Below are 21,800 nucleotides of genomic sequence, written 5' to 3' on the forward strand. Positions count from 1 at the left end.
GCTATAAAGGACTTTGTTTCGTTTCTCCATAGTTTCTATGTTCCTCCACAGCCCTTGGTATTTCCTAGGGAAGATTCGTTACATTTCAGCAGTTTCCAAAGGCAGGTCAGTCCTTTAGAACCACCACATCTATCCTCTTAACATTTTCATCCGAGGAATCAGTAGGATTTGGGTTTACTTGTAGTGAAACTAGTTTTTCTCACAAGCAATCTATCATAAGTTTTTGGCATAATTTTGTTATCCTCCTAACTATGGACATCTTGCTTCACGTAGGTGAAGGAAGGGAAAATCATGGATGAAGTCACCCAGGGAGTCTCACATTTGGCTTCCAAGGTATGGTGGCCTACCTGTCAGCTAGGAGGCCATTTATTAAGCCAGTCTCCATATTCCTTTGTCACACAGAGCCGCATCCCATGTGGCTTCGTAGCCTCAGCAAGCAACAGTCTGTTCCCTTGAAGCCCAACTCACATGTTACTCGTGAAGTTGTGAAGTCTTTCTGAAGCGACTTGGTTGCATCTGTCTTGCATGGCAAATATGTTTTCACTATGCCCTCATGTGGTGATGGCTGGTACTTACACCATGTCTGAGTAAGCTATTGCAGACTGAGGTAATGTGTGAATTGGGTCTTTGTCCAAAACTTTTGGCCATCCATCTCTTAATAAAGGGATGCCTAAAATTGGGTATTGCACACAATAAGTGTTACCGTAAAATAGCCTTTTGTGGTATCTCAAATTGTTTGCCCAAATAATTGGGAGGAAGAGAAGCCATTTTAATACCCTTGTACTAAAGGCTACTCTGAAGCACTGCGGGACACCCCAATCCAGTGAGCCAAATGTATTGGTCATGAAGCTTGCAAAGGAAAATGGAAACGGCTTAAGTGGGATAATAACACTTCTCGGCCTTCTTAATATGTGTCTTCTTGCTCTCCTCCCCTGTTCTTGCTGCCATCGCTTGGTCAAACTGGTAAGTGCTTTTGCCCCCTCTTCAATTCAAATACTCTTTTCTGTTTGGGTGCTTTTATTTTTAAGGTTTTTTTTAAGAAAGACATGTATAATAAAAGGTCATGGAGAATTTTGCAGTAGATCATTTTCATAGCATTATTTTCCTCCTTTCCCAAGTGCATGTTGTATTTCGCCTCTACAGGTCATAGTGCTTGCCATTTCTTAACCTTCCTTGTGATAGCATTAAGGCTGAATTGTTCAGCAAAGACCTTTTAAAGCTTTGCACAGGGTCTGGCATGCTTCTGGTCACACATCTCCTGGTTTGTAGAGTTGTACTCTTAATAAATTCTTCCTGTGCTTTCTGGTGTGGACATAAAAAGGAAGACATGTTTGAGACTTTATCTAATCATAGGCTAGGTTGCAAACAGTCCTGTGCATGTGTGCAAGAATTTGCAACAAGAAAACCCTGACAACCACATGGAACATGATGTGTGTCCTTTTAAAGCTTGGCATGACATGCAATACCTCCATTTCATTCCTGACTGCTAACATACAAACTCATCTTGGCACCTCGGTTGAAAAAGAGTGCATGTATGTATGCAAAATTGCATTGCTCACAATGCAGTAGGGAGACTTGATGTTTTTTGCTTTCAAATCATTAACTGAACAACGTTTACTCCCTTGATTCTGTCTGTTAGATGGATATGCATGTTCTGCAGTTCTGTTTTTTTCTTTAACATGATGATCTTTTATCACACGGTTCCTTTTGGTTCCCCTTCTTTGTCCCAATCTTTCACAGGTCCAGGGAGCAAGTACAAAGGGTTGGCGAGATGTTACCACTTTTTTTTCTGGAAAAGCTGACGAGCCTGCTGAAAGGTACTTAAGGTTTTTGTTGTTATACAAAAAGGGGCAGAACTTTTTCACAGTTTACCCTACATGGGTTGCAAAGCAGATTAACCAATTTGAGGTTGTGGTTCTAAACCTCCAGCGTCTGCCATTCCCTTGGTCCAATCGAAAGAAAGAGATGAAGATCTTTTTCCTACTAGGAAAAGAGTAGCCATCTGGAGTTGCGGGCCTGTTCCCAAGCTGCTTGGCTTCAAGGTTCTTTGTCACCATGAAATGACAGTTATTTGTCGCCCTCAAATGCCCCAGCTACCCTGGCTCATAATACTATGTAGAGCTACTGTACAGTGCTATTCCTTAATGTGGCCAGCAGTTGTTTTCTATAGTGGAGTCTCTTTTTTAAAAAACAGCTTGGGCTGTACTTCTTCCATCTAAAGTGAACAAAACCAGCTATTGCTTTTTTAATTTTTTAAATTTTTTCTCCTTGAAAGGCCACCCGAGGGAGAGAGCTACCAGAACAGCAGCGGCGAAGGCTACCAGAACAACACTGTAGATCAAAGCTTTTGGGAGACCTTTGGAAACTCGGACCCACCAAAGACCCATAAGTCCCCAAGCAGTGACAGCTGGACTTACGTGGACAATTCTACTGAGAAGAAGAGTTCCGATAGCTGGGATGTCTGGGGATCTGGGACAGTCTCCAATAACAAGAACAGTAACAGTGACAGCTGGGAAAACTGGGAGACCAGTTGGGAGAACGCAGGAGGGGAGGGCAAAGCCAAAAAAACCCCTAAGAAGGCCACTAAAGAATCTTCTTCGGCAGCTGATGAAGGGTGGGACAACCAGCACTGGTAGGACTTTGTCCCCATCTGGCATGGCTTTGGAAAGAAGCCGTACGTCTGATGGAAAGGTTCCCCACCTAGCAGGATTAACATCCTTGTCGTTTTGGGCCTGTTAAACCTCATGCTTAACTGTTCCATTCTCTTTCCACTCCTGTTTACAGCAAAAGAGAGAACTGTGTTTGTTTGCAGATTCTTGTAATTATCATATGACGATTCATCTCTCCCATGGAAACGACCGTATGCCATTAGATATACTCTCACCGTGCTGCTGTTGTTTACGGGACATGCCAACTTGCCTAAAGCAAGCATCTGAAGGAAGCAGGTTTCACGCCAGCATGCTTTCGTAGCACAATACTGCATGCGTAGTCTTACAAGATCACCCAGCTTCTCTTTGAACTTCTGGAGAACTTCTGGATGGAATAGTATTACAGTATCTTCAATGGGTTTCAAGTTAGTGAACTGTGAGCAGAGCTGCCGGGATAACTCTGAATTCAGCCAAAATGGTAATTGAGACACTATTGAAACAGCGGTTGGATTGATCAAGATTTGAAATCATTAACAAATCCTTGCCATATTCCCTTTGATTCCTGTAGAAGAAAAGACGTTCAACTTTTCCTTCAAGACATTTGGAGAGATGACAGATCGAGTCCCTTTTTCCGACAGATTTTTAGGAGGTGCGTCCTTGAAAGATTCCCTCCCCTTGAAAGGAAATATTTCACCTCATTTTCTCAGGTTCCATTTGCTGCTGGGGATTTTAACAGGACTGCTTGATATCTCAAATAATGATCTTTTTGGAAAGTTTAATCAGTGGAAACAAGATATGTGACCAGGATCAGATTGGAGCCTTCTCAGGATAGAAGCAAAGAACTGTAGAAGGACATCATTCCAGTTAACTTTTCCATTTATTTGAGTTTTGGGAAGTATTCATTAATGAGATCATTAGATAGATACAAGACTCAATAGATTTTTCCTAATTCCTCTGCCTCCCCCTCTCCCCTTTTTAAGTTATCAGCTTGCAACTCTATTATGTTGGGCTGTGTTGCATGTTAGACAAATTGGACTTTTTTTGGGTCAGTAAAATATGCCCCCCCCCCAATGCCCGTGGTCAGATTTCTGGTTATCATTTCTATGCTGCAACACTTTTGAGTCTACAGTGTGGCTGTTAATGTTGTGAGAACTTTCTGGAAGTCTTTAAATCATGATTGCATGGGTAGAGGCCTGGTGTGGATATCAGTATGGCATTTTTTACATTATTTGTATAGAAATGTTGTTTGTCGACCTGGATTTCAGATGAGACTTCTTCTAAAAAGATGTTTTTATTGGCAGGGGACCTGTATGTGTGATGAGTTGCTGCACAGACTTGAACATGCAGACTTCTACAGTGTCCCCCCCACCCACCAAAATCATGAGCTATCCACAAAGTGTCTTTGTTTTCCTGTGTGTGTAGTTCAACAATATGTCTGAATTTACTTTCTAGCAAAATATGGTCTTGTTGACTTGTTCGGCTGCATTTAATTTAGTCTTTCAAACTGCCAGCTTAAACTTTTCCTTCAGTCACTCTTTCATTTTTCCTTCTTCTCCATCATCTATTTTTTGTAGGCTGTCCCCGTGCCCTTCTGGTAAATCAATGACAGCAGTGATGTTTTTCATGAACCCTTCAAGGTGCTTTTCCTTGTGCCAGACTTCTGTGTTCTTATTCTGAGGTTTCTTACTTTTCACAGTGCCCTTTTTGCAAAACATACTCTTCCAATATGGGTGTGTGCGCGCACGTACCTTCTTTCCCCCTTAATTTTTACTCTCTTTTTCTGCTTCTAAAGATGCAGTAGGTACTTGTGGTTAACTTGTAGGGACTAATTTAAGTGTATATATCCCTCCCTTTTATTTGCTGTCTCAAGTACTTGTTTACTGCCCGGTTTTTGAAACCAGTGCTTGGGCTTTGCAGATCTTCTGTAAGCTGATCCACAGCTGATGACTTTGATAGTTAGTCTTTAATCGGGGTTTCCAGTAGCAGCAACAGCAATACATTGACCGCTGAAGTGGTTTCACTGAACTTAATATAAAGCTGTCTGCAATTTCTTTTGGACTGGTTCTTTGTTTTGTTCATTGTCTAAACAGCCCCAGTCTCTGGCTACAGAATAAGAACTTGAGATGCACAAAACCCTTTTCTTTCCTCTGTATCCAAGCCTCCTTAGCTCTGTAATTTTTGTCTCAAGTTCTGTCTTGGCCAGTTGACAATCTATGCTTTTGAGAAGCCCCCACCCCAAATCCTCCATCATTCGGGCTTTTACATAGAATGTGCTTGTATCAATTTATTAACACTGCAAAAGGTTGTAGGGCTCATGGTGTCAGATTACCACTTCAGTCTGTCACTCAATCCAGTCTCTTTATGCAGCTGTTTTACAAGGGATGTTCTGGCCGCTTTTGGTTCATCCTTAATCACAGTCGCTGCTAGGGTTAGGGTCACCGGTACCTTGATTTTGGGTTATTGCCTTGACATCCTTGTCTTGTCAAGAGTGTTACCCTGTTTTCTTCCAATATGGTACAAAGAGAAGACAGATCTCTGCTCATAGCAGGGCTAAAGCAAGCTTGGAAATAGCCACTTCCTAGAGTGCCTGTGACAGGTAAGAACTACCTATATGGAAGTTTTTGTGAATTGGAAGATCATGGGCTCTCTTTCATGCCATTAATGGCTAACAGGTATGAATTGAATAGATGGGCTAATAGCTCTGAATTTCAGGTGGGGTCTAAGGATTCAAGAGCATTACCAGAGGGGGGGCTAGCACTCTAAAATAGAATTGGCTGGGACATTAAAGATTGTCATTTTCCATCGCTTCACTTCCCTTGTGCGGGGGGCGGGGGGGTTGCACTTACGTCTAAAAAACTAACCACAAATCTCTTTATTGCCAGTATGCAGAAAGAGCTATTTCCTATTTCTTTTTTTTTTAATTACATTTTAAAATAACTTTTAATGCCTACATGCACTGGATTTGTAGGAACTAAAGTCGTTGTCTGAGTTAGACTTTTCAGGCTGAAGTTTCTATTCTGCAAGTGCTTGTTTAAGTTCCTTGGGAGATCGTCCTCGTAAAGGCACTTCCAACCCCTGGAAATTGGCTATTATAATGGTAAAACCTATACATCTTCTACTACTGCTGTGGAAGAGAGTACATTTGGCGGGGGGTGGCTTTGAGTTAAGAGCCTCAATAAATGGGGGTACCACCGGCTTTAGTATTTTCTGTGGAACTTGGCAGTCGGAGATAAAAACCCTACAGTGCAGTGTTGATTAAACCTTAGTAGTCTGGGCCAGATGACATCATGACTTTCCGATCGCGAAGACTGCCCATCCATTACAGCCTCGCACCCATGACTTTGCCTAGACCTGGCACTTCTGGCCTCATCATAACCATGCTCCCCTATCTTTTGTTTCTGGGCTGAGATCCTCCTGCCTCTGCTTTTACTTTTTGCAGTGCCAGTTCCGTTGTCTCGTTCATCCCACGGTGGCTAGGCTTTGGAAAATGTGTAAGGATTTTAGAGGAAGCATCCGTGAGCCGCTTCCAGCTTTTGGTTACAGAGATCTACAAAGTCCATCTGGATTATGTCCTTGGAGATGACACTTTTCCATATGATTCACCAGCAAGGAAAATAGTTACTGGAATCAGCTGTCAGCTCCAGCCTGCTTGAGACTGCTTAACCCACTGGGCTACAAAGTCCCTCTGTGTTCTACGTGGGTCATATCGTCGTAGCTGAAAACCTAGAAACCAGGCATCTTGTTTCAAGTGCCATTTGCAAAGTTGGATGTTTCTGAGAACGCAGAACCCGTGTGCATTTAGCACTGAGATTCATGACTTAATCTCACTGTGCAAGTCTTGCTGGAATCTCCACTTGACCACTCCCCAAGAATATGGCACTCCTGCCTGCTCTAATGTAACATTCCATGGGTAGAAATGTTATGTATTGATGTAGTACTTTGTGCAATAACTTAAAACTGTGAGGTGAGCCTCCTTTTAATTTAAACCGGAACAAAAAGGTGGTGTCTCTCTGTACTAAGGCTTAAATGAACAGTACCAGTGGAGGATTCCACTCAAAACTTTTGAGTATTACAGTCTGTGGCTTCAAGAGACTTTTAACTGGACTCTAAACCCCCTCCTCCTTTACATACCTGGTTGGAACAACCCGTCTCTGGAGCCTTTCCTTTGAGAGGGAGGGAGGTTGTAAGAGACGAGATCTTTTTACTTTTCCTACTTTGTGTTTGTGAAGTTCACAGAATCCGTGAACAATTACATGTTCTGTTAAATGGTACTGGACTTAAACCTACTGTGTCATCTTGAAAAAAAATCCAATAAAGAGGAATGGAACAAACACTTCAAACTATCTGAAGACTGGTTCTGTTTTACTTTAGAAGTAACTTGTCACCTTGAGAGCGCTCTCTAGGTAGCAGCCATCTTGTTTTTCGCTGCCAATAGGGTTCTTTGTTTTGCTAGATCCAGAGGAGTTAGCCGTGTTAGTCTGTAGTTGCAAAATAGTAAAGAGTCCAATAGCACGATGGTTGTTGTGGGTTTTCCGGGCTGTATTGCCGTGGTCTTGGCATTGTAGTTCCTGACGTTTCGCCAGCAGCTGTGGCTGGCATCTTCAGAGGTGTAGCACCAAAAGACAGAGATCTCTGTGTCACAGTCCAATAGCACCTTTAAGACTTTATTGTAACATAAACTTTTGAGAACCACAGCTCTCTTCGTCAGATGCATGGAGGGTATGAAGAAACTGGCCAGAGATGTATAGGTGGTAAGGGCCAATGGCCCTCACGCCCTGCACCCTCTCCCCCCTCCCCACCTATATATCTCTGGCCAGTTTCTTCGTACTCTCCATGCATCTGATGAAGAGAGCTTTGGTTTTCAAAAGCTTATGCTACAATAAAGTTGGTTAGTCTTGAAGGTGCTACTGGACTCTTTACTGTTTTGCTAGACAGAACGGAACATGAGGTTTGCATAGCACAGAGTCGATGGAAAGGGACCAAAGGAAATCCGAGACTGACTCCCACTTGGGGCAATTGTAATTCAAAATTTGACACAAATTAAAAAGCTCAAGTGTCCTCGTGAAGTGCTGTGTCCTCCAGTGAAAGGAATTGGGAAGGAAAATCTTCATGGATGTTTAAAGGAGTCAGAGGTCTGAAAGACAGTTCTGCTTGTTGGAGTGAAGGCTAATGGTACTGAGTTCATTTCTCCTAGGGAGGAAAGATACAGGAGCTTGGAAGAGTCCTAGGAAGATAATGGAAGGAGGAAGGTAGGGTTATGTGGTGAGGGGGGGGGGCGGGAATGGACGCTCGAGAACACTATTCATCAGTGGAAGACATTTCCTAGTGAGGTTGAAAATCTGTGTCTCTGGTAGTGTTCAAGCAGATGTGTAGACTCTTACCAGCTGCTAAATGATACATTGTAGATCTCCCAGTGTATGGGCATGCAGAGCAAAATCCCAGTGTAATTACTGGAATTTAAGCATCTGGCTAAGATAGAACTTGTGGTAGAGAAATTCTCATGGTGGGAGAATCAACTGAGAGAGGGGGAGAGGGAACATGTGAGTGAGTACAGTAACATCCTGAAAGGCCACTCTAGGGATGAACCAATCAAGACACTTGAATGGAAATAAGTGTCACAGAGATAATGTAATACAGAACTTCTGGATTTCATGAGTAGCGGCGGGGATGTGTTAAAAAGTTTTGGTCATGAGCACATCATTTCTGCATACTGTTAACACTGCCACACAATCTTTTAAGTGTGTCCTTGCTTGAATTGCATCGACCTGGGTCGCTCATGTTAACTTTAGTTGTAACTTAAAAACAATGTTCTCTGAGAGAGAGCACTGTTTTCATTTGCTGTCTGAAAGTCACCGCGCCATGAGTGGCCCTCCTTTCCAAGGGAATTCCAAAGTTGTGGTGCCACTGTTGAAAAGGCCCCGTAGCTTATGATCACCCAGCAGATGCTACTTTTAGACGATGTTTGCACTGGGACCCCAAAACACTCATGGACCTACCGCCAGGCTCCATTGTCCTGCTTGCTCTGACCTTGACGCCCTGACCCAGAAGGCTGTGCATCCAGATTTTGCACAAGTGCCTCAAGTTCTTATTCCGGCAGTTGGCAACCTTAGAGAAGAAGACGGGCATCATTTCCTACCTATGCTAAGGCAGACAACGCAGGCACCACAGAGGAACCGGAAGCCTCATTTTCACGGAAGTGCTACATGTATGCCTAGATTGCACCACTTCACGTGGGAACTTGCAAGACTGAACGCTCCTCTGTACAATGAATTTGTTGACAGGAAAGGAGATATCAAGGCCAAGAATTCTAGTACTTAACAAAAAGTGGTGGAAAGCAAAAGGGCTCTCATTGACCATATAAATAGAAAAGGGGCATCTTTATACAATCCTCATTTTATGTGTGGGAAGGGGCAATGCTGGACTTTGCGTATTGCTTCAGGACGCTCCGTCAACCCTCTATTCTGCCGCTGTGCTTCTTGCTTTTCAGTTGACTGCCGATCTTGGCTTGTGTCTGTCCTAAACCTCCCTCCCTCCTGACTTCAGGCCTTGGGCTGGTGCTCTGAGGGAAGAAACTTTTTAAATGATATTAAAAATGTCAATACTTTAAAGCGGAGGTAACCAAGGCTGAGGGCAAGTGAAGAGAAGCGTAGCTCAGTTGAAGAGCATCTGCTTTGCGTGCAGAAGGCCCCAGGTTCAGTTCTTGGCATCTCTGTCTAAAAGGATTAAGTAGATGGATGTGACGTACTCTCCACTTCAGAACCTGGGAAGCCAGGCCCAGTATAGACAGCTTTGACCTTGATAGACAATAGCTTAATTCCGTTTCCTGTGTTCATACAGAGGGCACTAGAGCAGCCAGAGTGGAGAGAAGCGGATTGCAAATGGCTTGCTGGGCAGCACGCGTGCAGCTGGCACCTGTCTCACAAGTGGATGGGGTCAGCTAGCTGGCTGGCCTGCATCCCTTCCTGCACAATACAGTCTCCTGTCGCTGGCCAGCCCTCTGACTGCCGCTGCCGCCTCCTCCTCTGTTGGTTCTCAGACTGAGTGATTTCACCTGGTTGGTTGTCACAGCAAGGGAGGTGGGGACGAGCCCTCCGGAAGACAGAACTGGCTCAGGAGAAGAGGCTGGGCCTGGCGAGCACATTGACGGCAGGCAGTGTGGCCTGACGAGGGCCCAAGTTGCCAGTCTGCAGCGTCTCAGCCCATCGTTGATACTCTTGTCTGCTTCTGCTCTTTGCACGTGTCCTGTGCAAATCAGAATAGCCTTACTGGATCAGGTCTGTCCAGTCCACCATTCCCTTCCCAAGAGTAGCCAGCCAGGTACCTCTTGACCTTCATGGGCGGGGCTCTCTCCTGTACTGCTGCCAATAGTGGAGGTGGATACTCTGTCTGATGCTATTGCTAAGTTAGGAGTTGGATCCCCTCCGCTGCTGCTCCTCTGCAAAGTATTGATTTTGCTTGTCTGGGTTTTTTTAGTTCATTTGTGCCCTCCCTTTCTCCCCAGTGGGGACCCATAGGGGCTTACATTGCTCACCTCTCCGTTGTCTCTTCACAACAACCCTGTGAGGTAGGTTAGGTTGAAATGGCAACTGGCACAATGTCACCCTGCGAGGTTGCATGGCTGAGTGGGGATTGGACCCGAGTACTCCAGATCCTAGTCTAGCATTAATCCTATACCACACTGGCACTCTGCTGGACATAAGCTGATACTCAGTCTTTTTTTTTAAAGCCTCTTGATTCTTAAGAATTTACAGTATTCGTTCACTCATTAGGCCGGATAGATGAAGGCACTGGTAGATGTGGACCTGATTGTTTCCATATTCTTCCCCCAGCAGTCTTTTCTCATCCTGCTGAAGTTGGTCCCTGGGATGGCAGAACAAATAGAAGAGGGTGGGGGGGAGTGACTTTTCCCTGTGCCCCTCCTTGGTGCAGCCCCGTCCTCCAAGAGGTATGACTAATGATTCCACGTGGTTCCTGTCCTGCCATCTTGGTCTTAAATTTATTTTTATTTAAACAAAAGGGGGTACAGAAAAAAAGGAGGTAAGAAGGGAAGTCAAGATGAATATATGATTATGTGCTGCAAAGATTACTAAAATACAGAATTCAAAACTCGAAACCTTTATCAATATTAAAATATAGAGATTAATATAATTATTAATTATTAAGATGAACTAGTATATATTTTCCCATCTGTACTACACAAGCACCATTCAAGCCTCTTCCTGCTTATTATTTAATAATAATAATAAAAAGACCTCGTTATCTCATTATTACTCCATGCTATCTTTGTTCCTGCCATCTCAAGGGATCGCCTTTCATGGGGCCAGAAAAGGTTTCTGGGTGCAAAACAGTAAGGAAGCTCTGTGATCTTTATTACTATGGATTGCTGGATCCAAACTGCTGCTTTTGGAGTGGCAGAGGCAGGGCCAGCACCACCATTGAAGCGGTGAGGTGGGCACCGTGGGTGCTGAGGCACTGAAGGGGGTGCTGGGGGTGGAGGCGCGCGTGCCACGGAGCTGGCGTGCCTGGCCCGCAACTGCTGCAGCCGGCCAGCCCCACGCCACCACCACCGCCACCACCAACACACGCCCCCGACTGGGCGCAGGAGCCGCAGGCCAGGCACGGCAGGCATCCGGGGTGGTGTGTGGAACCTCCCCAGTCACCCGCCATGCCCGACTGGGAGCGAGGGCAGCCTCCGCGCACCATCCCAGCTGCCCACCGGCCAATGGGGCCGTCTTGCTGTGTGATGATGGCATCATGCAGTGACGTCATCATGCAGCCTGGGGGCACACACGTGTGCACTACGTGCGCGCACATGTAGAGGCAGCCACGGGTGCCAGAAACCCTGGCGCCACCCCTGGGCGGAAAAGCCTTATAAGTAAAACTAGGAGTAACTATACTGGGATTATGACACTGTGATAATGTACACTGAAGAGCTACAGCTTCTGGAGTAATCTAGTGATCTATTTTTGGAAAAGAAACGGAGATGTAATGCACCCTAAACCTAATGATGATGATTAGCAAAAAAGTTTAATGTGTGTGTTTTCCACAAGGGGGAGTTATTTTACTACTTAAAATAAGTTAAACGCATAGAATAGGTAGCTACAGGTAAGAAATGGCCCTCTTGGTCTCTTAGGTAGGCAAATGAGGCAGGAGGGTGATTAAACTTGATTATCTCCCCCCCACACGTACATATTCTTCAGCTCTCTGCCCATGCAGCTTTTTGTCTATGCAGATCCACCAACCTGGCATTCACAGGCTGTTGGGAGAAGGCAGAAAAGATTGTCTCTGGCTAGTTCCTTATGCTGGCAGTGAATTGGGTCCACCACTAACAGATCTAATGGATCGTAAGGTGTTGTAGGCTTGGCGCTGGCCTTTAAAGCGATCCTCTTTCCGTGTATGTTAATTTGGATGTCAGGAGCTAGGCCAATTCTCCCCTCCTGTTTTACCTTCAAAATTCTGTTCTTTTCTACAAGAAGTGTTTAGAGGAGTGAAAGCACAGCAGCACGTAGGATAAACTGCAGACAGACGTTATTTTCTTTGTGTTTTCTGTATAGGCTCTAAAATGTAATTCAGAAGGCATGAGAGATGATGTAAAGTGTTGTGTTTCTTTTGCAAATTTTAAATTATAGATTTCGTTGCGGTATTCTCCTGTGCTTTTTGTCGACCACTGCGGGAGAGCAGTACACTTTTAAAAACAGCCTTGGCATAAAATACAAAGCGAAGATAACAGTGCCAAGAATAAAATATAATGGCATCAAGATACGATTCAAGTAAATTACCTGTTTCATATGAGCAATAACATAATTTTGCATAGCAGCAGATAAAACATTTTGAGTAGCAACAAGGAAACTCAGGGATGGAAGGCAAAAAAATTAAACAAGGGCAGCGTGGATTTTTGTTTTTCTTTTTAAAAAAGCATCCTTGCCTGGTACTGAAATGACAACACAGGCACTGCCAGCTCTGGGGAAGACTATATCACAGCCATGGTGCCCGCAGTAAAAAGGCCCTGTTCCACATCACCACCCATTCAGTTAGCAGATGGCATTCAGAACAGGCAGGCAGGCAGGCAACTGAATCCCAAGAACCCCGCTATGGCAGACTGCCTGCTGAATTCGGGGGGTGGGGGGGAGAATACTGATTTACTTCATTTATAGTCCATCTTTTCTGAGATGAGAGAGATTACTATATATATATATTTAAAAACCAGACAGATTAAGACAGCCAATAACAACATAGGACAAAGATTACAGAAATAGAAAACAATGCAAACAGTAAACTGTCTTAAGGTATGACATACCATGTAGAGGACAATGCAGGAAAAGCAAGATGATACATATCGTAAACACTGGATTAAAAGGTCCTCTTCTTAGAGGCTTCCAAGTCAGTGGTCCCCCCCCCCACCCTTCTTTAGACTTTTTATTTGGTTTTCTGTGCATATTCTGATAAGGGCAAATGAGGTCTCACTCAACGTCACGTCTTTCTTCTTTGCTAATGGAGAACTAATTTAGCAGCACTGCTGATAACAGCTGCCCACTTCCTGGTTGCCTTAACAGCTGGCAGTGCTTTGACGTAATTAAATGGGGCGTCTGGTTTATGGTTGCTTCTTGTTAGGCTGCTGAACTGACTCTTACCCAGCTAACAAGGCTCATGAGCACGTCTCTCCTCGCATTTTACGTTGACTCTTAAATTTTCTGAGCAGGGAGGGTTTTCCCTGATTCCTTCTACAGAGCCTCCGTCGATCCCAGGGTGTGACTTGGGGGGATTGTCTTAGCTCCTCCTGCCCATCTTTCAGGCTGGATTGCTAATTCTGGTGCCGAGTTTTCTCGTGCCCTATCATACTAGCTTTTTTTAGGCCCAAACTGGGTATTACAGTAACAGGACGCAGTTAGGATCCTGCAAATATAAAAGGATGGGAGGCAGAGACTCTAACAGTGAAATCCTAAACAGAGTTACTCCAGTCTAAACCCATTGAAATTATGGGTTTAGACTGGAGTAACTTTGTTTAGGATTTCACTATAAGTGCAGTCTGGTTGGGCCCTGGAGGAAGGAGAAAAAAACCCTCTTCCCTGCGTATGTTGTTTGCTGTATAACCACTGGGTTAGGTCCAGCAATTTGGTTCGTTGTCAGAGGTGGGCAGATAAAAGGAGAAAGGGACAATTTCACCTGGGGCCAGCCTGAGATATTTTGGTGGACCCCCATTCAATAGATGATGGATTGAATAGAGAATTTTACTGGGCATTGCAAAGGAACAGTGAAAATACAAGTTGATAACCTCTTCAAAAGCCCTCCGTGTTCCATCATAGCAGCTCTAGAAGATCAGAGTTGACAGAGATGGGAGTTCCACAAGCCAGTTCATCTAGAAGCCAAACTTCCCTTCAAACCAACAGAGAAGATGCTCTTCTTGCTTTTTCAGCACCTCTCAAAATCTGGTGCCCTCAATGATTGCCTGAGTTTGCCTAGCGGCCAGCACAGCCCTGCTTCCACCTCTTTTTAGCGCAGGTCCCTCATCCATGTGTCTCATCTCAGCTCTGGAAATAAGGGTTAGAAAAAACTGCTGGGTGGAGGAGAGGCGAACAAGATTGCTGGGGTAGGGAGAGGGGAACAAGAGAAAAGATCCGTGTTCCTTGCGCCTGTAGATCACTGGGTCCAACCCACTGTGCTTAAGCTGTTGTCTCTTGTGCTTTTGGATCTCACCAGAATATAGTTATGGGATTTGGTTACATGTCAAACAGTGTGAGAGGAGAGATGCAGCTCCTCTCTACTGCCCACCCGTGCTGCACTTTCAGTTTCCCCTTCTCTGCTTTGCATGAAGTCTGTAGTGAGCCAAGCTCTTACTCATGGGTTTTGCTGCTGTCATCCGTTTGGTCCTTAAGTATGTTTCTGTTTTGGTGAAATTGTGTTCCGCCAACAGTAAAAAGTAGCTGTTGTGGGCTATGCCTTAATAATGTCTTTTCACATTCTTGTGCCTTATACTGAATCAGACCGTCGGTCTATCAAGATCAGTATTGTCTACTCAGACTGACAGCGGCTACAGGTTTCAGGCTGAGGACTTTTCCCATCACCTGCTACCTTATCCTTTTAACTGGAGATGCCGAGGACTGAACCTGCTGCAACCTTCCACATGCCAAGCAGATGTGTCCGGCGACGCCGGCCTTTTGTCCACCCTCACCACCAGCCCTGCAGCAGCAGGCACCCCCTTTAGGCCCTGCAGTGCAGCCTCTGGCAATACCTCAGTTGCAGGAGCCTCTACAGGCCCCCAGACCTCCCTCACCCTTAGGCCAGTCGCAGCCGACGCCCAGGCACCACTCTGGGGAACAGCCTGCAGCCACTCAGCAGACTCACCTGTCTCCTGCAGTTGCCCCGATGGCTCCACTTCATCCAGGCTCACAGGAGGGTGCCATCAGCACAAGCCAGGCAGGCCCAGGCCCCAAGCTGCCAAGGGAGCCACTGGGGATGGTTCAGAAGCAGCAGGGGCGAGCCAGGCAGAGAGCAGATCAAATGCCCCACGCTAGGCGGGGATGGAGTGGGTGGGGCCAGGAGACTGCAGAGTCTACCCAGCCCTCCTATCAGATAGGCTGGGAGCAAGGTCAGTCAGGGAGTCTGGGTGGCGATTGGGGGCAGAGCCAGGGAGGTGGGGCCAGGGGAGGCCTTTAAATTCAGGTTCCTGTGAAGGCCGAGGAGGATTTTGGAGGGAGAGACAGCTGGAGCGTGCTGCTACTCCCAGGGCAGGAGAAGGAACAAGGTGGTGCAACCCCCTTTCCTGCCCATCTGAGGCCGGAGGACACCTGCCTGGAGAGCTGGTAGGATGGCAGGCCTCCAGGAGAGGGTGCCAGAGAGGGAGGATCCTCACAAGATACTTTGTCACTAAGCCACAGCCCCTTCCCATGGCCTCATACATGCACTGTACGGAGCAGGACAAGCCCATTGGAACCTACAGAATACTACACATAAGTTCCAAGGAAGAAAATGATCACTCCCTGTTAATTTTTGAACTGCTGTAGTAGAAATGAGAAGGACCACTCGAGGCCCTTTGTGAGGTCCCGCAGGTGCATTGCCACCATTTGATCAAATGAATCATAGTTCAGGTAAAGAGTGAAATTCCTCCCTGGGTAGCTGCTGTTGACTAAGACCAGAAGTGTCACCCACAGCTCAAAAGCCAGATCAGAAGGGAACGCTGATTTGTAACTGAGGGCATCTGAAAGGTCCAGTGCTGAGTAATAGTAAGATCTGAGTCCAGTAACACGTTAAAGACCAACACGATTTCATCGTCGTGTCTTCTGTGCAGTTCTCATGTGTGCCTGCACCGAACAACACTCGATGAACAACCGTTACGGTGAGGTGCAACCCTGTTTTCCAGAGTACAAGTGCAAGTTCCTTTGGCCAGAGAGTGTTGAGTAACACTAGAAGGAGGAACAGCCAGGGGTAGCTCACTTGGAAAAAGCACCCGTTCTGAGACCACCCTATTTCTAGGCATTCATCAGTAAAATGTAAAGAAATCCATCCAGCTTTTCCCGTTTTTTTTGCCATCCAGATTGGGCATGAGTCCAAGCAACAGGTTTCCACTCACACCACCAACAGCATCTTCTACATCAGCAAATAAGACCAAATGAAACAGATTCAGAGTCTCTCGCTGTATATATATGATGGCTTGAACGGTACTTATCTAAAATGGCAACCGCAAGACTACGCTAAACACAAGCACCGTTCACAGACTCATCACAGCAGGCTCAAAGATGTTTTTTGGAGAACCATCTGGATTCATTGGCATATTTGCCTCCTTAGAAGAGCTTTGCTGGAGTCTTCTTGGAAGAACAGAGATAAATGCTTCACTCAAAGAGTAATTGTGGTGCTTACTGCCACAGGATGTAGCAATAGCAGGCAGACTAATTGACTTTAAAAAAGGATGCACGCACTTACGAAGAGAAGGTCCATCTGGGACAACCATGATGACTAGATAGAACTTCCATGTTCAGAAGCAGTGTACCTCCGAACCCTAGTTGCTGGGGAGCAGCAACATGAAAAAGCTTTGGCCTCAGCATCCCACTTACAGGCTTTCCAAGGACATCTGGTTGGCAACTGTGAAGCAGGATACTGACTTAGATAGACCATCGGTCTGATCCGGCATTGCAGTTCTATATTCTTACGACACGTACAAAGGGAGAGCGGTACTTCTGTTTGCAGTGGTTGCAGCAGCTATCTTTTACACAGTGACCTGCTTTTCAAGGCAGGTGGGTTAAAGTCCTGTAACGTATATATTTTTAATATATGCCCATCTTCACACCCTTTCCATCTGTATCCTTTTTTACACCCTATACACGCTTTATCTTCTCTCTCCCTAAATTATAAACCGTGGTTTGATACTCCTTTTCACAAAGCCTTTTTTCCTCAAGTCAGACATCCCACATGATAACAATGGTTTGTTCAAAACTAAAAACAAATAGTATTTTGAGTAATGTCAGCAAGCTTTTCTCTATTCAGCACTTATTTTTTAAAAAAATATATATTAAAAATAGATAACCTGACAAATTTCCAACAAATGGGACCCCTGCAAGAATTCAGCCCACTTGGTGCGTGCGCACAGTTTACTACATTGCTGTGCTAGATTTAAATCAGCGACACGCCCAGCATATGTGCTACTTTTGTGTTTGCAAAGGGAGAATTGGACTTGGGCTTGGATCCAGGACCCTGGCTCATGAGCTCAGCGGTGGGTGGAGAAGAAGCAAGCTGTAGCTTTACATCTGAAGTATACGTTACCATCTAAAAAGGGGCTTGCATAACATCCAGAGTATAAAGTTGTATTACACCATTATGAACAGGCAGTGGCGTTCATTGTATCACCGCATGCTCAGAATTGTGATGAACTACTCTTCCCATATACTCCCCGGAGGGTGTTGAGATTAGCTGGTAAGCACCTACTGGTGGTCCTTGGCCTCAGGGAGGCTCAACTGGCCTCAACCAGAGCCAGGGCCTTTTCGGTCCTGGCCCCGACCTGGTGGAACTCTCTGTCTGAGGACACCCGGGCCCGCCAAGATCTTGTCTCCTTCAGGCGGGCCTGTAAGATGGAGATGTTCCGCCAGACGTATGGTTGAAGCCATCAGAGTTTCCACCAAATGAGCCTCTCCCAGTCTCCTCTATGTCTGTAGGCAGTATTGACCATCTACCCCCCATATATGAGTGACCACGTATGGTTAAGCCGCACCTCCACCTCCATCAGATGCTATATAGTTTTTTATACGGTGAGCAGGTGTTTTATTAGAAGGCTGTGTTAAATTATTGTGATTTTATCTCTATATTTTATTTATTGTGGACATAAATATAATAAAAAATAACCATAAAAGGCATGAAGCATTTGCAATCCACTTTAGAACACTCCATGAATACAAGCCCTGTTGGCAAGACTGGACTATGAGCTTGAACCTTTCCCCCAATACACACAATCTTGTCAGGCTGAGACATCCTCACTTCTGCCGTGAGTTGCTTTTTTCCCTAAGCGAAGCAGATGTGCGAGGGGAGAGTGGGACAGTTGAAGGAAAGTAGCACGCGCCCAACATTTGCAACATGATTTCGAACAGTTTAAAGTGCTTCATAAAGAAGGCAATTTTTTCAAGCACTGAAAGATGCCGCTTGCAATTTGTGGTCAAATCGTGATTCAACAGAAACGGTTATATCCCTTTTCAGAGGCAGAAACGGCTGAAGCGGTGGTGATGCTGTAGGAAGGGGCTGTGGCTGTGTGTTTTTAAAAGCATCTGCCTTTTTAATGCAGTAGTCTCTGGGAAGGCAGGAGATGCATGAAGGCAGAAGGAAATGTTGTAATATATGTAATATATCATTAACTTAGGGATTACACTTTGGTACTCACGATAGCTTATATCTAACAGCTGTTTTCTGGCAATGCGGGAATGCTTTCAGTGAAAGCAGAGGGTGCCAATTTCCCTTCTTTCAGTCCAGTCCTTCCATTGTTGTGCCCGGTTCTGTTCCCGGGTTCCCCTGATCCTCAGAGCAGCATTGTGGTGGGCAGCTAGAGAGGGAGGACTCTTTCCGTGACACCTTTTAAAAGAGGGTTAGACAAATTCATGGAGGTATGCATCTATCAATGACTATTGTGGTGAAATGAAACCTCCATGTATTGAAGCAGCGTACCTCTGAACAGCAAGCGCTGGGGAAACCTCTATATGCTGCTTGGTCTTGTCACTGTGAGAGACAGGATATTGGGTTAGACCGATCCTTGGTTGGATCCAGAAGGGCTTATCCAATGCGTTTAATGGTGCAACAGTACTATGGAAATGGATCAAACATTCATCCCCCACCTGTGGTTGTGTTGCAGAAACAAGCAGATTTGTGCCTTTGGCTTTACTGATCGTTGCAAAAGCCACCCAGCAGTTAGAACCAGAGTAGGTTAGAAATCCCATGGGCTCTGAAATTAGAAGGTCATGCTCCCCTTTTCTCCCTAAATGCCCTCCTGAACGCTGCAACTGCAGTCTTTTTTAAAGATGCGGTGCAACTGTTCATTTAGCCTCACCAGCAGTTGGAGGGTGTTTTGTGGAGTTACACCATCTAAGCAAAAATAACATGACCAGTTCCTGCCCCCAAGGATGCTACGATCTAAACTTTGATTGGAATTTTAATTATTTGTGTTCTTTATAGTCTGCCTTGCTTACTGAGACTCGAGGTGGATTACACAGTGTGAGATAGTACAGTCAGTTTCAAGGACATTTCAATAAATAATGGAATTGGGTCTATATATGTGAATTTGCAAGGATTTAAAACCAGCAGAAGTCTAACACAGAGCTGAAGAAATGCAGAAACAGAGCATAAGCAATTCTAAGAACGATACATTAAACAACATAAAACAACATAGACTAACCAGTAGGATCGTACTCATACGCGAATTAGCAGATAGCAAACAGTGGCATGTAGTAGAAAAAAGTAAGAGTTCAGAAGCACGTATAAGACTAACAAAATTTGTGGTAGGGTATGAGCTTTCGTGAGCCACAGCTCACTTCTTCAGATGCCTTTTGGAAGACGTGATACCAGATACAAATTTTGTTAGTCTTATAGGTGCTACTGGACTCTTGCTCTTTTCTACTGCTACAGACAGACTGACACGGCTACCCATCTTGGTCGAATAGCCCATAGCAGTACAGTCTATGGTCCCTATCCTTCTACTGATGCATCCCTCTGAGACCACTCCCTTACAGTACAACCCTCCTCTCTGAGTAAAAAAACCCTCTTGAATAAGTCAGTTTTACATCATTTGCGGAAAGCCAGGAGAGCGGTAGCTTTCTCAACCTCTTCAGGTAGGCTCTTCAATAAAATGGGTGCCAACATGGAGAATGCACGTGTACATGTAGCTGTTGATTTTGCCCATGTGCAAGGTGACACCTGCCAAAGACCCTGTTGATATGAGCAATGTCGCCATGATGGAACAGAGGGGGAGAGGTCCCACAGATATGCCGGACAAGGCCATGAAGAGTTTTGGATGTGATAGCTTATACCTTGAATTGAGTGTGGTTATATAGTTGGGATGGGGTTGCCAGTCCCCTGCTGGGGGTGAGGGATCCCCACTCCCACCCTCCACCCCCCCATCCCTGCTTACCTGACCAGCTGGGGAGGCACGGACCTCCCAGGGGTGCATTCCCAGGTGGCACCGTGCGCTCCTGCAGGCCCGATCTGGGCCCGAATCAGCCTGAATTGGGCCACTGCAAACTGCGGGAGTGCTTTCACGCTCTGCAGCGGTTCGATCCAGGCCGATTCAGGCCCAGATCAGTCCCAAATTGGGCTGGATTGGGCCACTGCGGTGTGTGGGAGCACTCCCATGCTCCATAGTGGCCCATTCCAGGCCAATTCAGGCTCAAATTGCCCCCACGGAGCACGGGAGCGCTCCCAAGGACTGCCGTACTCTGAATGATGATGTCACTTCCAACGTGTGACTGACTATACAGCACGTAGGTGCCTGCCAGGAGGACAGAGGGACCTGGCAACCCTAAGTTGGGAGCTGGGGTGAGGATGTGGGGCTGAAGACTAAAGAGTGATGCTGAAATCTTCCCAGAGCTAGCCTGGGAGGTTTCTTACCTTCTAAGCCCATTCCCTGGGGCCTCCCCCCGCCCCATCAGCCAGGTGAGTGGCAGTAGGGGGCAGAGGCTACTGCTTTGGGGTAATCAAGAACATGGTATCCATCTGCCATGGGCCACGCTGCTATGGGGCTGGTCTAGGCTGCATGGGGGGCGCAATATGTGCGCGGCTGTTTTAAACTTTCTATTGTTATTGCTGACTTTATATTTTATGCTGCCAAGTTTTATTGTTGTATGTTTATGCTGTTGTGGTCCCGTCTGAGCCCGCCTACAGGGAGAGCGGAATACACATTTCATTCAATAAATAAATAGAACTCAGTTTTAGGCCTCTTGCAGGAAAGAGGGACGCCTGAGGGTATGCATCTCTTTTCATCACCCTAACTAACCTCACACACGAACCTTTTTTGATACGGATTCTCATTCATTTCTGAATAGATGCACATCCCCAGGAAATTCTTTTCCTGTTCCCTCAGGCAGAAGGCAGCTTTTCTTCTGAGCCCAAAGTTTCCCCCAAACAAATGTAAACCTGGGGTCTGATTGCAAAGTATTGGCTAAATCAAAAAGAGTCCAGTAGCACCTTTAAGACTAACCAACTTTATTGTAGCATAAGCTTTCGAGAATCACAGTTCTCTTCGTCAGATGCATCATTGTGGTTCTCGAAAGCTTATGTTACAATAAAGTTGGTTAGTCTTAAAGGTGCTACTGGACTCTTTTTGATTTTGCTACTACAGACTAACACGGCTAACTCCTCTGCAAAGTATTGGCTGTATCTCCTCCGGTGGGAATCCCAGGCCTCCTCTGCCGGCACCTACCTGCTTCCAGCGAAGGTGGAGCAGCATCTGGGGGAAATCAGGAGGCCGGCCTTCCCCCACCTCTCTGCCCAGGGCCCGCCCTCATCTCTCCGGCTGGCCAAACTGCCGGCTGCTTGCACTGGCTCTTCTAACTAAGTGCTAATGAGATGGCTCTGGCAGGAATCTGCACTGCAAACAGACAGGCAACGAAGTGCCTGGGAAGCCGGCCGGAGCTGTCAAGGAGCCTGTGAGGCAGAACCGTCCCTTGCCCTTCACCGATGGAGGCTGGA

General features: G+C 45.8%; 1 protein-coding gene across 1 annotated transcript in view; it reads left to right on the top strand.

Annotated features, from left to right (window-relative positions):
• Positions 1-6,974, top strand: part of ARFGAP1 (ADP ribosylation factor GTPase activating protein 1) — a 33,389-nt gene extending 26,415 nt beyond the window's left edge. The window contains exons 11-13 of the mRNA XM_054980275.1: positions 274-333; positions 1,741-1,817; positions 2,276-6,974. Of these exons, the coding sequence (XP_054836250.1) occupies positions 274-333; positions 1,741-1,817; positions 2,276-2,636 (498 nt within the window). The 3' untranslated portion in view covers positions 2,637-6,974. The remainder of the gene's footprint in view (positions 1-273; positions 334-1,740; positions 1,818-2,275) is intronic.
• Positions 6,975-21,800: the final 14,826 nt, after the last annotated feature.

The sequence above is a fragment of the Eublepharis macularius genome, chromosome 5 (assembly GCF_028583425.1).
Source record: "Eublepharis macularius isolate TG4126 chromosome 5, MPM_Emac_v1.0, whole genome shotgun sequence".
In the NCBI taxonomy this organism is placed as follows: domain Eukaryota; kingdom Metazoa; phylum Chordata; class Lepidosauria; order Squamata; family Eublepharidae; genus Eublepharis; species Eublepharis macularius.